The sequence below is a fragment of the Diachasmimorpha longicaudata genome, chromosome 1 (assembly GCF_034640455.1).
Source record: "Diachasmimorpha longicaudata isolate KC_UGA_2023 chromosome 1, iyDiaLong2, whole genome shotgun sequence".
NCBI classification, from domain to species: Eukaryota; Metazoa; Arthropoda; class Insecta; order Hymenoptera; family Braconidae; genus Diachasmimorpha; species Diachasmimorpha longicaudata.
In genome coordinates, this window is record NC_087225.1 from 11,708,464 (window position 1) to 11,727,699 (window position 19,236).

Genomic DNA, 19,236 nt, shown 5'->3' on the forward strand with positions numbered 1-19,236 from the left:
TTCGGCGTTTCGCGTCGGATAACCTCGTCTGTTTATCCTCACTTTCTGCGCAGGGGCGAACGTGATGATTCAAAGGCCACGTGATTCATTTATTCGATTTGTGACATTTACGTTGAGGATTTAATTATTCAAATGTCAGATACTACGTTTTCCTTTGGAAATTGTTAATCATTGTTGTTTGTACTTTAGTATTATAAGGAATCGAGAAATATTTGGTGACTTGGCATGACTTTTTAGCGGGGAAATTTGAATGTTGAGACGCTGTTTTGGAGGAGGCTGTTGAGGGGATTGATTTGAGGGAGGTTTTTCAGGTTTTTTAAGGGAAAATGAGGCGTGAGTTTCTGAAGAAATTGTATGTAGCATACGGTGAATTACTCGTAGCCTCAATTACAGGATAGGGGCAGAGGTGAGACGATACAGCACTGCAGGGTACCGTGCTTCGTACGCAACGTCATGGGCCAAGTCAGCGTTCCCCTTCACCCACGCACCCCGCTAACATGTAGGACGTTTGGTGGGAGTTCTGGGGGTACTCCCACTTTGGGTTATTTAAGCTTGTTCAGAGTTCCCCACTTGGGAAATCTGTGGGCGGTCTGGGGGAAGATGATGTACAGTGTCGGGAAAAATTGAAATTCTGGGCATAATTTTGGTGAAATTAAAAAAAAAAAGTTATTGGAATCCTTCCAACATGGACAGGGTAAAGTTATGCAGAACTACATTGACCTTTGGACGGGATAAACTTTTGTATAAAGTTTTTTACATAATTGAAGAGCGCAAAGTTCACGATTTAAATTCGTTGGCGTTGTTTTTTAACAAAAATCAGATGATAACTAAAATGTTGAGGGAAGAGTTGTTTTATGCCAGCGTGTGATAAATTAAAACTCTGACTTGCCGCGTTATGATCAGCACGACGGGACCGCGGTAAAATTTGAATGTCCTAGGATTTGGTAATCATGAATGTGAGTTTTTGGCACTCGTTGGTGTTTTTAAAAATGTGGAGAAAATGATTGTTATAGAGTTTCAAGGGTAACAAGGCGCTGAAAATGGTGGAAACCTTGCGGAAATCTAAAAAAATAGATAAGACATACCTAACCTACATAGTTATCTTTTTAGAGCAATGGAGGAGCTTAGAAAAGAGAATAGATATTAGTTTTTGCAATTCATGCCCGATATATCTCAATATACCTGGCAGCTGACAAAAGCCGGAGAAGAAAAATCTATTTTAGAATGCGGAATTAATATGAAAACAATACATGCGCAATTGGCGATTCCTACCTTACTATTGAAGCAGCTCAATCTAGCCGATAGTCTCAAGGTTAAATTCGAGAAGTGACGTCAGAGGACGTCACGGAGTGGAGTAACCAATGGGAGGACGCCTTGAGAGGATATAGACCCTGATGCTCCTCCGAGTCGATCCAGTCTGTCAAGAGTCTGGCATCCGTCACCATCATTCGGTTGACCTTCTTGCTGCAATAAAAAAAAATTATTTACTCGATTTTTATCAATCGTTCAATATGAAGTACATTCTCGTTACTGGGGGGGTAATCAGTGGGGTTGGAAAAGGTGTTATTGCTAGTTCGTTCGGTACTATTTTGAAAAACTGTGGGATACATGTTACTTCTATCAAAATTGATCCGTACATAAATATAGATGCTGGCACGTTCTCACCTTATGAGCATGGTAAGATGAATTTTGAGAATTACTTTGATGATCAATTTTCCGGGATCCTTTTGGGGTGAGATTCTGCGCACTGTCCATTGAATATTTCCCCCGGGAAAGTCGGAAATTCCTGGCGACCACGCGGCGTGCCCGGGGCCATTTTGTGCATTACCCATGCGCGCGTTTTTTTTTTTGGTCACGTGAGATTGGCGAATTTCATGGGAAATTTGGGGAATATTTTTTTGTGGGATTTTCAAATTTCAAGATTATTACAAACAGAGAACGACTAGAGAGATGTTGCTCTGAGAATTTTCATTTTACATACATTTAGACTTGACGAATTGCAGCAACTTTTTTAAGTCGCTTTTCATTGAAAATTCAACTACCTTTGCAGGACTTTTTCAATTTTTTTTTGGAAGCTGTAATAAATAATAAAATATTCCTAACATTATTCTTCTTTGAGAGACCCGAAAAATCCAATCATATTCTAAAATCGTTCTCAAGAGTGGATAATTAAATGAGTGGTTTCTCACCTCCTCGTGATAAATGATTATTAAAGGAAATAGGTCTTCCCGACAATGAATAATTAAAAGAGATCATTTTTAAGGATGAGCATTTACTCATCCTCAGAAGAGATAATCTTCCTGTAGATAATTATAATGATGCCAACTTCGGGAAAATTCATTATTATCATCAACGATTAAGTCCACAAAAAAGCTATCAAACTAGCGGCCGGAAATGTTTCAACAATCTATATTCTTCATCATAAAATTAGTATTGCACATGTAAAATAGTTTGAATTAAAGGCTTAATCTCTTTACCAATGTCTCCAACAGGTGAAGTTTTTGTTCTTGACGATGGGGGTGAAGTTGATCTCGACTTGGGTAACTACGAGCGCTTTCTGGATGTCACCCTACACAAGGATAACAATATTACAACTGGAAAGATCTATCAGCACATTATAACCAAAGAGAGACGCGGGGATTATTTGGGGAAGACAGTTCAAGGTAAGACAGTCAATTTTCCTTTATGTTTGATCGCATAAAACGTAAAATACCTCATATTTCGATTATTTAAAAAAAAAACAGTGGTACCACACATCACTGATGCCATCCAGGAATGGGTCGAGAGGGTGTCCAACAGGCCAGTGACTGAGGATGGGGACAAGCCAATGGTAAGTACAGATGAAAACAAAAAGATTTTCATATTTCGCATCGCAATATACTTATTTAAAAATAAACTGTTTTCAAGGTTTGCGTGGTTGAACTTGGCGGTACGATTGGTGACATTGAGGGAATGCCCTTCGTCGAGGCTTTTCGTCAATTTCAGTTCAGGGCGAAGAAGGAGAATTTCTGCGTCGCTCATGTGTCTCTAGTGCCACAGGTAAATTGATAAGATCAGAGTGAAGGATATTAAAGTATTTTTTATAGTTTGGTACCGGGTAATCATTCATGAAATTAGTCACTTGCATTGTCTTAAAAATTTTTCTAACACCAGGAATAGTCAGGGTAGATTTCATAATTTGTTTAGTATTTTTAACATATTGGTAAATTCCCGCATTCATGATTTTCATTAACAATGGGTTATAAAATCTGAGAACATTTATGATGCGCTGTAAGTCTCGTGCAAATGTATTAGTCATAGACAGTACTATGAATTACCGCATGCAACTACAAAATGATAAACTGGAAGTATGTGGAAAAAATTATCATTGCAAAGCAGTCAGGCTATGAATAATGATCTTGATTATTTATCGCGCAGCCTCGTTCCTCTGGAGAACCGAAAACAAAACCAACTCAGGCAAGTGTTCGAGAACTTCGAGGACTTGGGCTCTCCCCTGACTTGATTGTCTGCCGCTCCGAGAATCCAATTGGAGAGTCTGTGAAGGAGAAAATCTCAAATTTCTGCCATGTTGCCCCAGAGCAGGTGAATATTATCCTAGATATAAAAAATAAACCCCTTTAAATGATCAATCAAACTGCAGATTTATTACAACCATTGAAAATCTAATTTATGTGACATGTAGTCCCATTTAAAGTCTTCTCCTTTCTCAAATGAGCCACTTATTTCCGTCTCCCACAGGTAATTACGATCCACGACTTGTCTTCGATCTATCGGGTCCCCATCCTAATGGAAACCCAAGGAGTGATCGAGTTCCTGAACGAGAGGCTCCAACTGAACATTGGTTCCCCTCGTCCTCGCCACTTCATGCGAAAATGGCGAGACTTGGCAGACCGCATAGACCATCTCCGCAAAGATGTTCACATCGCCCTAGTGGGTAAATACACCAAACTCGAGGATGCCTATGCCTCCGTCGCGAAAGCCCTGCAGCACGCCTCGATTGAAGTCGGCTACAGGCTGAGATTAACGTACATCGAGGCTGCGGATCTCGAGCCGCAGACAAAAGAGACATCTCCAGTTATGTATCATGAAGCTTGGCAGAAGCTCTGCAAGAGCGATGGAGTTATTGTCCCAGGGGGTTTCGGTAAGAGAGGTATTGAGGGCATGATTGAGGCCTGCAAGTGGTGCAGGATAAATAATAAACCGATGCTGGGAATTTGTCTGGGTCTCCAAGTGGCAGTTATTGAGTTCGCCCGTAATGTTCTTGCCCTTGAGGATGCAAACAGCACGGAAATCAACCCCAAGACAAGTCATCCAGTCGTCATTGATATGCCTGAGCATAATTCTGGACAAATGGGAGGAACCATGAGGTTGGGTAAGAGGGTCACAAGATTCAAGCCAGAAAATTCAGTTATCAAGCAGCTCTATGGAAATGTTGATCAGATAGAGGAGAGACATCGTCATAGGTATGAAGTCAACCCTGAATATGTCAACAACTTCGAAGCTGCTGGTTATAAGTTCGTTGGGCACGATGAAGACGGCCAGAGGATGGAGATTACCGAGCTTGAAGGATATTCCTACTACGTCGCCACTCAGTATCATCCTGAGTACCTCTCAAGACCTCTCAAACCATCTCCACCATTCCTAGGACTCATTCTGGCTAGTGTGGGCAAACTCAAATCCTATCTGGCTCGCGGCTGCAGACTGTCTCCTAGGCAGCTGAGTGATAATGAGTCTGATGATGAGATACTTGCTCATGTTATGACCAAAACTCAGATAAATCCGACAGTCGTGAGAAATGGGCTACAGACCAATGGCCATAAGGAAGATTAGGGTTTTTAACTTATAGAGTTCTTTTTTTTTTTTATCAAATGACTACTACTCAGGTGCCATTTTTCTTCTTTTGTACTTCGCATCCCCTTAGGATTTTTTATACTGTTTCCGCAAGTTTTTTTTCTATGAGTATGTGGTGACGATTCGGAAGAAATTGGGAGAGATGTCCGAATTTTATATGATGCATGTTTTGTACTAATGGAACATCATTTCCCGGAAGGTTTACAGGATCTCTTAGTGGAGTGTTTAAGATGTTTTTTGGAAATAAAGGGAAGCGATTATTCTTTTTTTTTTAAGTTTAATGCTTGATCAATATTTGTCAATGAAAAAAGCGAGTAAAATTTTGATGTTTTTTCTTTCATGGATTTTTTTTTAGTTAGAAATTTAGAGCTATGGAAATCATTTCCATAGGAATACTGGAATACGCTCTTTTTGTTTCCCAATAAATCTTTTTCTTTCTTCCCATTTGTGGATTTGTTTGAATCATAACTATACAAGGATGTAGAAATCATCTGAGGAGTTACTATACGAGCTCGAAGCTATGATAATTAGTTATTAGAACTGATATTCCAGTTCAATCGCAAAGCATATTAATCAATAAGAAAATATTGTTCCTTTTTATAATGAATGGGAGTTTTTTTATGATGAGTAGTTGATTCCATATTACAAAAAGAATAATACAATGGATTATTTTCATCACAGCTCTGTACACTTTATTCTTATTCTCTTTATTATCTTCCAATCTAAAGTTCCCAATGATCGGGAAACGTGGAAAATATCTAGCAGTACAAAATTACTGATTTTTGTCATTTTTTAATTATAAATACTGTTTATATACAATTCATTTGCATATTTATCTTCATTGCAAGCTTCACCTGACAAATTCATTATTCCTTATTGCTGAGTGATATCGGAGTGGGAAGTTTACATGATAAAATAAAAGAATAAAGAAAATGTATGACTTAGAAAATAAAATAAATCTAGATGAAAAATTAAAAAAATGTTGTTGGACGGTAAAAAAATTACATTACTGGGATAAAAGAAAAATAACATGAATAAGAATTAAAAATAGCAGTCTAGCACTCCTTGAGGGTATAAAATAATAAATTGAAATTACTGTGTTACTCTTGAGCGCAACATTCCACTATTGCCGTTTAAGTAATTTCTATGGCATTTCGACATTTTTCTCTTAAGAATAACAAATTCATGCATTTGGAGTAAATTTTGTCTTTTTCTAATTCTACTCACACGAATCTTGTAAAACACAAATGAAAAAATCAAACGTAAAAGTTGTAAAATGACAAGAATATAAATAAGATCCTTGAAAAGTTCTATCAGTGGCGTGATAAATCATAGTAAATTGCTTTTTGTATTGTTTCATTAATTCAGTCATTCGAAGAATTTGCTCTAATGAAAAATATCGTCCGACGTTTCAATGCTTAGAAGATGTGAGAATGAAAAATTCATGTTTCACCTCCAATGAATGAGTTTAAAGATCAAGTAATACAGTTATTACGTTATGATATTACGTTAATGATCAAACTTTGGTTCTAATTAGTCACCGATTCACAGAGTGTATTCACTTCTCTGTTTGAGTATTATATTTTTAAAAAATGCAAAAGAAAAACAAAAATAAATGTCTTTACACTCAACCTAATTTCCTAAGGTCGTCTCTAAAAATGAGTCACCGATACAGAAGCTATATTTACCTCTGTGTTACTTTTAAAAAATGCTAAAGAATAATTGGCGAAAATCTCATGAATGAATTATCAGAACCTCTTACTGTCTAAAATAATAAGTCTTATTTTTTTGGGAAAATGCAAAAGAAAGCCAAAACAAATTCTCTCGTCCCTCAATTGGAATAATCACCTCATCGAAGAATGAAATATTCCAACTCATGATTCTCTAGAGTAGTAAACTTTTGACAATCCCAGTAGTCCCTTTTCAGATAAACCACTCTTTCTTTTTTTGTACCTGATGTCCAGTCGCCGAATGAACAACAGCAGAATCCGGATCAAGTGCCATCTCAGCTCCTTTGTCCTCCTGCGTCAAGTACTCTCCCTTATGCCTAGCCATGTATCTCCCTATCAAAACAGCCATGATGATCAGCGCAATGATGATCACTGATAGCACACTCCCAAGTATAGCAGTGTCAGTCTCATTGTAAGCAGCACGAACTTTCTCTTCATCGACCACAGGGGGAGGTCGAGTTTCCATGACATTTGGGGGATGAGTGATGGGTTCGACACCGCAAAAATCTTCCATCACCTGTCCCCCAATGGATCTGATGTTGGAGGGTCTATCCTGCTGGAAAAGCAGTTTCAAGGGGTAAATATCATCGAACTCAACCCTCGAGATGCACCCCCCAAAGCCTTCAGGCATGGATTCGTTTCTCCCGATGTACATATACTGAATATTATTGAATTGAGCATCTGCAGAGGCTTTTATATCGAAATCAAACTCCTTGGGCTCGTAATTGTCAACCTGGAGGACCATTGTTGCTCCATTATTTTTCCTGGTGACGCGGAGGTCATGGTACTGTCCCAAGCCGAAGTTTTTCGATGGGAAGAGCACCTCTTGTCGTTCAAACCCAAAATCGAAGACGACTCGGAGGTATCCACTGCGAGCGATCATTATTGTCATGTATTCCCCGGAGATGTTTGAGAAGAGACCCAATAGGAAACCCTGGGGATTCGTTGTTGTGAAACCTATTCGAATTTTTTCAGATATTGTGGAACGCCAGGTGCCCGTGAAGTCGTACTTTATCATTGAGTCGGGGCGTACGTTCACTCCGATTTCTGCAAATTTCCATATTTTTTATTATTACGATGGATAACAATCAAAACCACAATGCCAATATTCTCAGTACGAAGTTATATTGATGAGTATTGAAACATAATTTATCGGAATAAAATATATCGCCTTTCATAACATAAGAATTAATGTCCTCACCATCAGCACAAATAGGTCCCTTAAAGGAAGTCCATCTGCAGTCACAACTGTAGCCATCATATCTCTCATAGCAAGTGCCATTATTGAGACAAGGATTGCTCTCACACCTCCCAATACAACCCTCACTGACTCCATAAATTGGCACCCTCCCATACTTTGTCAAGTCCTGTAGTTTTCCATTCAGCAGTAATGCCCTAATGCAACCAACAAAGCCCTCCCTGAATTTCGTAGAAGCACCAACAACTAGGTCCGACGTAAGATGAAGAGCTCGAACTGGTCCAGCTGGCTCCCTTATTTCATTTCTCAATGCACCATCCAAGACAATTCTCGCTTCTTTTCGATTCCTCTCTACAGACACTGAATGCCAATTGTCGTCTGCTAACATAGCAGACGTCTGCACACTAACAGTCATTGGACCATCGCCCGCTTGATATTGGAATTGTATCTGATTACCATTGGTGATCGATATTTTAATATAGTCCGTTGGACCAGTACTGTGAATTATTACGGCATCGGATGTCGTTGTTTTAAATTCAAAGTAAATGTCTCCACTGTGCCCCATATCGAATGTAGGAAGATTAATCGTTGCGTCGGCTATGCGGAACGTCACCACATTTTTGAATAAATCTGGAAAAAAAATGACTCGCGGTAGGATTTGAGGGGATTTTTGAATTCCAAATGGCAATTTTACGTTCCTCAAAAAGCTTAGAATATATTTCGTTAGGAGGTGGAAAAAGTTTGCAATTTCCCACGTGTTTGGATTGATGGGGATAATTTAATTTGATGTGAGCGTTGTGGCGATGTTAAATTCAGTGAATAGTTATTCAAATAACGTTTTAGACAGTACTGAATAAATTAATAAACCAGCCCAGAATGTTTTAAAAAATCGGCGAAGCATCTAGGGAGATGTATTAGTGCATTAATTATAAAAGGATCTCAAGGGGTCTGGGTTACTTAAGGAATTGTCAGAAACTTCTAGGCTTCCGGAAGCTTTCAGAATGTGCTGAAAACGCTTATTGAAGTTTGGGGAGTATACAGCGTATCCAAAATGCATTGTGCATATGATAACGGTTGCTAGAGTGAACTCCGAACGTTTTTCACTTAAAAGGAATGTTTTTGTAATACCAAAGTTCGTCTAAAAGCTGAAAATTTTATAGAAATTCTGTCAGAATTCTATAAGGTTTCTATTGAAAATCGCTCTTTTCTAGAGATATTTTTTATAATTCAATTTCCACTAGCATAAAAAAACTCCAGACTAATGAAAAGAAAATCCTATTTCATTTATGTACCTAAAGCAGTCCCAGTGGTTGCAATTTCAGAGGTTCCTTTTTTACCCAGAAATTCCGAGGGTAATTCAGGTCCTCACGAAGTAAGAAGAAAGAATATAAAAATAGTTCATACTGTGCAAATCACAAAGCGTAAGAAACAGAAATAACAAAAAAGAAATTATTCTTACGATCTCCCTCGCAAATAAGGGGGCCAAGAGTGTATTGACCCTCTTTCTCGTCCAATGGTGTACCAGTATCACCAAGTCGTAATTGTCGTACAGGCAGGTACTCCTTTTCCGTGATATCACCACCATCCTCGAGCCAACCCTCTAATCCAGAATCACAATTACACCATTTTGTGGGATCAGCACAATTTCCTAGAACTCCGCATTCACATTTTCGTGATCCTGGTAGTGCACCGCCCCAGTAATCCATTTTTTGGTTGTTTCTACTAACCCACCAGGAATTTGGCTCAAATTCGGCCGTCTGAGGCACTGCACATGATAGAATAAAGTTGCATTAACAAGAATTCATTTTAATTAAATTTGTCCAAAGGGGAGAACGCATGGAGAATATTATTTTTTTTATCCTACCTTTTTTTTCACTTAAATAACTCGTTGTTATTCTACTATAAATGAAAATCTATTTTACAAACGACAGGTCTTATCTAGAAACTGAAAGTGAATTTAGTACTTAGAAGACAAAGAGAAAGAATTTTTCAACACGTGATGGTAATTTAGTTCATCTAACTTTTAATCTGTCTAAAAACGAATATTTCAAAGACAATTCAATGGATAAAATTCCAACTTCAACGGATCTCTCAGCAATAGGCCTTATCAACTTATAGATCATTTACCTGGACTATTAAAAAGCTTGGAATGCTTGCAGGAGTAATTGATCCTCTGTCTGCAATTAGAGGATCTGTTGAGTACAGCCTGAATTTGATCGAGATCAGCGTCATAATTGATATCTTGGACGAAGCTACCAGGCTCCTGGAAGCCATCCACTGGTGTGGGCAATTCGTTGCTATGTCGAATGACCGTCATTACCCGTCCGTCTGGATAAAATTCACAGGTGACTGGGAATGGATCCAAGGGACCGCTGCCATCAACGTCTATTTTGATCTCAGCTCGTTGATGAACGGCATTTTTGTTTTTGTGGGCCTCACAGGAGAGGGGATGAAGAGATGTATGGCAAACAGCTCCAGCATACCCCGTGCTACTGCAGTCACAGAAAAACTCATCGGAGTTCTGCCTGCAGATTCCCCCATGTTTACAAGGATTAGGATTGCAGCGATCGAGCATTTGGCAGGCGTCAAAGACAATTTCATTTTTGCAGCAAAAATCATCACCCTGCCAATCACTGGGGGCCTTGATATTCCCATCAATACTAATCTGTCTCATGCACCCCACAAATCCCACATTTGACCCCATTCCCGAAATTCCCCCGCCAATCAAATAAATGGCTCCAGTGCTCATCTCCAGTACTCTCTTGGTCCTCATGGGTCTGCCATCGACATTCAAAACAATGCTATTCTTGCCAACCGTGAGAATAACCTGATGCCACTTGCCATCATCGAATCTCTCTTCGAAATTATCTAGAATAGCAGTGGGACTTCCCTTTGTCTCGATCTGAATCTTAATTTTCCCGTCTTCCAAGAACATTTTCACATACCCTGGAGTCGTGAACTGATGAAAGAGAAGCATTCCCCGGGCCTCATAAGTTCGAAAAGCCAGCGATACATTCAGGGAAAGAGCGCTCTCATATCCCTTAATTCTGACGTACGTTCTTGGTTTTAAAAATGTCACAGGAATAATTTGTGGCTGAGGACAGCTGTAAATAGTATTGATCCTGTGGTACCTCAGATTCTCCCCGGTCGCCTCAGCATCCTTCAATTCCCTGAATAAATTAGTTTTATTCAAGTGGAGATTCTCAATGCATCCCGAGAAATTCTGAGTGACAACGAGTCCCTCTTGTACATTAGGTACACCACCAACGAAGAGCTCTCTATTGAGATCCAATCGATGAAATTCCCCTTTTATCCGGCCCTTCACAATGACCCTATCCACCGAGAATGCTATATTTTTTCTATTTCTAGAAATAAGTACGTCGTGCCACATGTTATCGTCGAGAAGACTCCCAACGGAGAGGCTTGTTGTTATTCCAGATCCTAGATCGATGTTCAATAGCATTCTATTGTCACGTAATTGTACTGCTATGAAATCCCCCTGGCTACCACGAGAGTACAGGAGTACACCATCGGCATTGTTCGTCTTAAAACGAAAACGTATTGAGTGTCGATCGGTTTCAATCGGCTCACGCAGGAGGTCCAGTCGCACGAGGGAGGTGCCATGAAACGATATTACATCGGCATCTGTGGAAATGAAGTTGAGTTTTGATTCGTTTGGGGGGAATTTTTTTAAAGGGGATGATGGGCTGGGGATGCATTGAGGTAATCGATTTTTTGGGGGAGGGCGTTCCTACGGTCGGAATAGGAATGCAACTGCATAAAATAAATATCTTTTTGAGAACGTTTACGGCTATTTGCTAAAAGGTTTATGGTTTTTGCTAGAAATTCATAATCTCCATGGGTTAATAGAATTAGCATGATCGTTTCTGTATATTGAGGGAAGAAATTTGGGAGAAACTCATCTTCGGTGAATATTTAATTATTCTTTGCTGTCACGCAATCGCTGCGACTAAATTGAAAATTAATATTTAATCAACATAAACATCGGCTGTTAAAGTGATTGAATACCAGTGGCAACTTCATCGACTTGAACAGACGATCTCTCTGAATTTTCTACACAATTTTCTTCCATAAATACACAAATCAAAAGTTACGATTATTTGTTCGAAAGTTCATTGCTTTCCTCGCGTTAAAAACTCCTATAAAAATCCTCTATCTACGAACGACATGAGGAAAACCTCCCGTTAATTCAACGAATAATGTCCCAGAGCATCCCAGGATTTAACGATTGAATTTTTACGACAATTCTGACATCTCAATAAATTACAGTTGAATTACATTGAATTGATGAATCCCAGCTGCGTTACTCTTAGCAAAACGTATTTTCACTTCTCTATGACGGTAGTTTCCCTCCGTTTTATTATTATAGCCTCATTAATAATGAAATAGTTTCAAAAAAAAATCGTAAATTGGCAAAAAAAGTAATGTTGATTTATGTGTTTGAAGAATTGACTTTATACTCATTGTGCCATATTTGGGGCGTATTTTGTTGATTCACTTCCATAAACGACCAGTTGTGAATCACGGTAAATTAGTTAAAAATATTGCTGTGGGGGAGTTGTTACTCACTGTATTCACAGCCATAAAGCTCCAGACGCATTGATATCCTGTCCTGCCACCGTGTCGGATTTATTCGGATCCATTGGGCTATAATAGGCACTTCGAATTTGTTCAGCTTTATCGATTCGGCGTCTGTGTTTCCTTTGAACATCTGGTTGGAAAAATCAACTATTAATGCAACGGATTTTTCTTGTTATTGTGCAATGTTGATTTATCCTGTTTGAGTCTTAATTCGATCCTCATGCCTGGTTGCGTATTTTCAGCGTTAGCACTAATTAAAAATGACTTTCAAAACGTTAGGAGAATAATTAGATTGCCAGAGGGGCTTCATGCTCCGTAAAAACTAAAAGTAAGCTCTAAATATTTTTATATTTTCATTTAACATTTTTCGACACATTTTCGTTTGCGAGAGAGTTTTATGAAAATAAATAGATGGGGTTCAGAGAATTTTTGTTAAAAAAAGCATTGAGACATTCGTACGTCTAAAGTCACGGAATTGTGCATGTTAGTTTCAAATATAGATCTTGTTAGTGCTAAACTGGAAGAGAAATATGAAGAAAATGTGATATTCCCACGTGAAACTCTGATACGAGTATTATAAAAGCTTAAATTTCCACATGAATTCTCAAATTATAATGGGCCCAGAGAAATAACCAAGTTGAATAAAATAAAGCGTTGAAAATGAACGAATACATTTGTCCATCAATGCGAATGGTTTAACTGTTGAAAATGCCTGCTGAATAAAGAATTATTAAGAGTTAATAAATGAATTATCTTTACTCTCTACGTAGTTATTCTATTTTTTAGTTGCAAATTCTATTTTATTGCTAAAAATAAATGAATACGACTCATGTGATTTTTGTAAAAAAGTATCGGGACATTTGTTCACATAAACTCACGGAAATGTGCATGTTAGGATCAAATATAGTGTTTGTTAGCGCGAATGTGGAAGAGAAATATGAAGAAATATGTGATATTCTCACGTAAAACCCTGGCACGAGGGCTATGGAAGTTTAACCGTCCATATCAACTTGCACATTTTTATGCACGTCCAGAAATTCCGTATTTCCATAGATAAAACTTTTTACCCGAACAAGCTAATGCTAATTTTTTTGGCGGAATGATTGTCCAAATAATTATGTGATTTTCAAGCAACGAATCTTTCTTTTAGTTATGAAATCTCTCCTTTGTATTACAGCGATAGTTTTTATCATAGAGCTAGACATTGCTGCATAGATTTTCTTTCTCATATTGAAGATATTGATACTGAGCAATTGATCGTATGATACCCCAATGAGCATGGCTCAACACAAGAAAGTTTCTGAGTCAGTACCTCTTCAACGCCGTCCTGACTCTCATAACTAGTCCAGGCATTGCCATCGTCAGAGTACTCCACAATATATTCAGTAACGAATTCATTCGTCTTTGCACGTCCACGTGTCGCAATACTCCTTATCTCACATCTCTCCCCCAAGTTCACAGTAAGATGCTGATTGTAAGAATTGTCTTCTGGTGTCCAAGCACTATACCCTGGAATACCCAGTGCCCAATACCCGTGTGTATGAGAAGAAGGAATTGATATGCATCAGGTGGATCAGATGGAAAAGAAATTGCATTGACTGCATTTTTAAAAATAAATGATAGATTGATTTCAAGTAATTTATCAATAACGCAGAGATGCCTCTAATGATTCATCAGAGGAACCACTCTTTAGTTTTTTGAATGTTTAATATGACATTAATTCGAATAATTTTTTAACTGGTTTTATATCCATCACAAAATCAACCCTATCAAGAGGGAAAACTGTGTAAAGGCATTCCAATTCATAAATAAACTGATTGAAAGAAATCTACTTTCTACAAAACAGACAACAAGCGAACGTGACGTAATAAAATTTTCATGCACTACTCATTCCACATGGCAATGCTACGGAATTTGTTAGTCATACACTAGTCACAAGATTTTCCAGAAATTCTCGAGATACATTCACTTATACTCGCTCAGCAGATCGTGGTAACACAATGTGAAAATTGTCCTCATTCTTTGTTACAAACTTCAATAGTCCTCCACACGTCCTCAGTGATTAAATAAAAATAAACTCGTGAATTAATAAAAGGACTTGGGATACCAATTGATTACCTTGGGGTATCCTCCTTCTTCCTTGACGTCGACATAGTCGAGGTCATTGGTCCCGTAGCTGATTGAATACTCCGTAATGTATTCCCCGAGGTTTTTACGTCCCTGGGTCGCAATAGCTACGACGTTCATTAACTGACCCAGGTCGATTATCAGGTATTGATAGCTATCAGAGCTGCCTGATGTCCATGCTTTCTCGCCTAGGCGACAACAATGTTACTTACTCATGCATGCAACTCAAATTTAACTTCTTATTTTTTTATAATTGATTTTCAGGAATTTTTTGGATCATTATTTGTCGGCTGTTATTTTGAAGTTGAGACATTCAGTGCGAAATGTTTTTTTTACGTTTGATAATGAACGTGAGAGCTTTACTGACAATAATAGAATGACAATATCTTTTAGTTTTTCACCGATAAAATGCAGTAATTCTTTCTTATTCACTGAATTAAGTAGATTAAGTTTATAGACCAATTATTCACCGCCTGAACTGAAAAGCCCCCAGTTACCCTCAATACAGTAAAAATGATGATACAATCTTCGCGTTTACCCTCCCCAAAATATCACTGAAACGGTTACATTTCTCACTTGGCTACTGAATGAACCCCTCAAATCTTCAAAACTTTAAAAACACCCTACTCATTTCATCAACAGTTCTCCCTTGAAATCACAAAACCCATTTCTCACAAGAGAGCCTCCAAAAAATCCATGAGCTGACACAATGGTCTACACTACACGTAAAGCACATATCCAACGTAAATGCACTAGGGGATCGGAGCTAATCAAGGTAACAACAGGGTAGTCATAAGGGGTTTCAGCACAATAGCCGACATAGGCTCTTTTTTATTCGAGTCCTTGAACAATCTCCAATAATGATCATGTTTGCACGTTACAAGTATCCGTTTTATTCACCCACTGACCGTCTTGCGTACAATCGTGTGAACCACAAACCAATGATTAAAGTTATAAAAAAATCATAGTAATCATAGTAGCCACTGAAATTATGCACATTTTTTCGTATTAAGGCCTCTCAGCTTTTCCAAAATAATTTTTGCAGAAGTCGTCATCCTCCGGATGCAGTGGAATCGCAAATTTCATCAAATCCTCAAACTTTATTACAACGAAATGGTTATTCTGAGGGTGACTTTTTTGCTTTTCAATCTCCAATGCAACTGCCACGCAGTGATCAGAGTCAATCAGAGTTTCCTCAAAATTCCAATTTCGTCGAACTCCTCTTTCATAAAGAATCGTATCGGCGACCACCTTATCACTCCTCAAATCTGATTGCGTTTGGAAATCCAATTCCCTCAAATCCACGGTTATTCCGACACTGAGTGCCTTAACATAAGATTCTTTGAGTGCCCAATGTCGGCCAAACATGGCTATTTGTTTGGATTCCGGGGTCCCAGGAGCTCCCCTGATCTCATTCCACTCCGAGGACGAGAAGTTTCGATTCATTATTCGAAAGAACTCGGGGAGGGCTTTTCCTCCAGTGTATTCCAGCTTCATAACGTCAACTCCAATCTTCAGATCTTCTGACTCACCAGCTAAAACTGTGTAATTGCCTTGGTGAGAGACGTTGAAGCTGACTGGTGTCGACGGATTCTTGAGAATCGGTCTTCCCGTAGTTTTATCTCTCTCTAGTTCAATTTTATCATAGGGAATTTTCGTGGAGTCATTTATAAACTTCCTCATCAAAAGACGACCTATTAGTGAGGCTTTCAGGTCCTTCCGGAAGACAAACTTCGCTAGTCTCGCCTTCTCTTCCAATTGAAGACAGGAAACAGCGAGTTTTAATTCTTTCTCGGATGGGGACCACTCCCCCCAGTTGAAGGCCCATCTCACACTCATTTTCGTCATCTTCTTAATGGGTGTACTTGTCTTTATCATTAAATAGTTTTTCAGTTCTATTTGTTTTCGTGCGTCACTAAGGAGCTTCGGTCATGCACCCTTCAAGTTTCAGTCAGAGGTAATTTAATCCGATTCAATTTATTGGCTGGAATCTACTGGTAGACCTGATTCTCAGATCATTCAGTAGCACATTTAATTGGTAGAGCTGATTTTATAAGTCGTGCTATTATGATTGATCGATGATGATTCCTAGAATCACTGGAAAATGTTTTCCTTCCTGGGATTAATCAACAGTCACCTAGAGCAAACAGATGATCTGACTCATTCTCTGACTGTCTGGTGATTCGTAATTTTTTGAGGATCGTTCGTTGTTTTTATTTTAATGTTGAGCAGTGTAAGGTGGAATGGACTGGTTTTATCAATTTTTTTTTCGAGGAAATAGCATATTATGAAAATATCCATGAAAATTAAATTTTAGGTGAATTGTTGCATGAAAATTAATAAAAAAACAGGATAACTCTGGTGAAAATGTATAATTGAATGTTGAATCTAACTGAACTTCAACATAATCTAGCTTCAGTGTTCATATTTTTTTAACCCCTTACTCGTTGGTCATGAACCCTTAGAGGTTTCAGATTGCGATAATCTCATTCCCAAATCATAAGTAAAATACCCAACTTGAAGATTTAATTTCATGGAGGAAATTATTTGTTATGAACTATGATGACTGCTAGAATTACTGTGGAACGTTTTTCTTCCTGGTATTAGTCAACATTCGCCTGAAGCCAAGGCATGATCTGACTCATTCTCTGACTGTCTCCCATTCACTATTCGTGTCTAAGATTTTTTCGAATGTGTCGTCAGCTGATTTAATGTTCTTTCACTTTATGCAGTCTTATGATTGTATGAGCAAGTCAGTGGGTCAATGATCGAGAGCAAGGGTAATTGTGCGTGGGTGCGGATGAAGAGTCGTTGGCTTTTTTCACGTACAATAACAGCACGAAATCAATCTAAGGTTGTCTAGCTATTCGATTGCACAGCGAGCGGATTAACTACCGAATCGGTGAATCGACTGAAATAATATCTATCGTCCTTAGGGCGAAAAAAAGCTTCTCTAGCGAATATGAATTCGCAGTCCGAGCTGAAGGCGAGGAACGCCATCATATGAGCTAGAATATTTCTTCTTCATAACGATGGCAATAATACTTTGCGAGAATTTATGCTAATGAACATTACATTAATGTTTCTACCAATAAAATACCATTGCATGAATTGGGGCACGAAGAAGATTCATTTTGATAAATATAGTTACCATTCAGTTGAGCATCTTTTGGTTCTCTACCAGGCATGTGGGAGGTCGCCTTCAGCTGGGCTTTCTGGAGCAGTGGTTGGTTGCATTCATAGTCATCTGAAAATACATCGGAGCATTTATGAATGGGAAGTGAAGCGAGCTCAGATGGATCTCAGACATGCGAGGTTACCATAACAATGAAACACTGTGTGATCTATAAAATGTAATGACCCACATGAACCTCTCGTTCCTTTTTCATCGTATGGAGTTTGTGTACAGGAAAATTCATGAGTTGGTTATTGAGGTAATGGAATTATTTATCGGGTGGGGTTTAAGATGTGTGAGATAGGGGTTCTGAGTGAGTTAAAAATTTTAGAGTCTTCAAGTAGAAAAACTTCTTACTATGGCTGATTTTCTCACCGAGAATATAAGGTTTTCGTCAATAAAACATTTGCAAACCAAGACGAGAAGATTATTATCGATATGAATAAATACTGCATTCTTTTTATTCTTTTTACAATCCAAATATTCTCAAACGATAAATAAAAACAGTAAATCGTTCGTTTTTCATGTCTACTGCTTTTTCTTACGTTTGATGCAGTATTCAAGAAGCCGGAAAAGCGCAATCTTCTAACTCAATAACCGATTAAGTAATCCTGACCCATTCACCCATTGATGGTGACTGCTACGGGTTTGAAAACTCCGGGGTATTTTAACTCATAAGAACCATCTATTAAAATAATCGCCCCAGTCCTTAAAGCATAAAACCTGTTTTTAGAAAAATGCTAAATATGACTGAATGTATTGGAGCCATAAAAAAATATTTTTATGACAATAAATGAATATTTAAAAATTATTCTATACAACAATTTTCGTAATTGAAAAAGGGCCATTTTTAATTGGTTTATAAATTCTCCTCGAACAGTAAATTTCCTATTTTTGTGGGATTTTTACAATATTTTCTACTGGTCCAGTCTTGAGATTAAAATTCAGATTAAATTATTGTAGAATGTCCAGAAACGTTGGGACAAATCGACTAAAATTAAAGCCCTGATATTGAACGGTAGTAGGACAGAAGCATTTGACTGTAGAAAGAAGTAGCTGAAGTACTTGGATATTTTTCAAGGAGATTCGAAAAGCAGTTTATCACCAGCGAAATCCAGAAACAATATCCAAAATATTTCTACCAAAAAATATTGGCCTTTTTTTCAATAACATCAACAAAATCACATCATGATGGGCTTGGTGTGAGCACTAACGCTTGCTCACACTCATCACGCAGTGATTCATTAAAAAAATGTAATGCATCATACCACCAGAATCATCAATAGACATTAATCTTTACTCACATGAGGTTATTGGTACAGCGATGACTGTTAAAATGTATCCGAGGCACAAAATTTTGTTCATTGTACCATTGCTCGTAATGCTCACTGTGTTATCACCGTACCGAAGCGTCACTGATATCAGAGATTTTTTTTTTATTGAGATGAAACCTTCCCCGACGGTAGGACGCTCATCAGCGAATGAGGGAATGCAACGGGGGGTGAGTGATCAGATGGGGAACCGGCTCCAGCCGGGGGGAGTCGTAAACAGCC

At 38.3% G+C, this 19,236-nt stretch overlaps 3 protein-coding genes across 6 annotated transcripts; 1 reads left to right on the forward strand and 2 right to left on the reverse strand.

The window, feature by feature from the left end:
- The first annotated feature begins 1,397 nt into the window (after positions 1-1,397).
- Ctps (CTP synthase) lies at positions 1,398-4,869 on the forward strand. The gene is made up of 6 exons (XM_064127232.1): positions 1,398-1,677; positions 2,493-2,663; positions 2,745-2,830; positions 2,908-3,039; positions 3,418-3,582; positions 3,739-4,869. Exons 1-6 carry the CDS (start codon positions 1,512-1,514, stop codon positions 4,828-4,830), a joined length of 1,812 nt encoding a protein of 603 aa, XP_063983302.1. The 5' UTR covers positions 1,398-1,511; the 3' UTR covers positions 4,831-4,869.
- On the reverse strand, positions 4,849-19,192 carry LOC135165674 (neurexin-4-like). Of its 4 annotated transcripts, none has more exons than XM_064127194.1 (8): positions 18,988-19,192; positions 17,660-17,755; positions 13,694-13,890; positions 12,370-12,511; positions 9,907-11,424; positions 9,239-9,544; positions 7,783-8,409; positions 4,849-7,628 (listed from the first exon to the last, which is right to left on the reverse strand). In XM_064127194.1, the coding sequence occupies exons 1-8, from the start codon at positions 19,046-19,048 to the stop codon at positions 6,775-6,777; spliced, it is 3,801 nt and encodes a 1,266-aa protein (XP_063983264.1). In that variant the 5' UTR covers positions 19,049-19,192; the 3' UTR covers positions 4,849-6,774. The 4 variants fall into 4 exon arrangements, with proteins under 4 accessions (XP_063983264.1, XP_063983274.1, XP_063983280.1 ...); XM_064127204.1 differs by lacking the exon at positions 13,694-13,890 and adding an exon at positions 14,500-14,696; XM_064127210.1 differs by lacking the exon at positions 13,694-13,890 and having other exon boundaries at positions 18,988-19,004.
- Positions 15,309-19,031, reverse strand: LOC135165698 (L-aminoadipate-semialdehyde dehydrogenase-phosphopantetheinyl transferase). The gene is made up of 3 exons (XM_064127246.1): positions 18,988-19,031; positions 17,660-17,755; positions 15,309-16,645 (listed from the first exon to the last, which is right to left on the reverse strand). Exon 3 carries the CDS (start codon positions 16,384-16,386, stop codon positions 15,517-15,519), a length of 870 nt encoding a protein of 289 aa, XP_063983316.1. The 5' UTR covers positions 16,387-16,645; positions 17,660-17,755; positions 18,988-19,031; the 3' UTR covers positions 15,309-15,516.
- Positions 19,193-19,236: the final 44 nt, after the last annotated feature.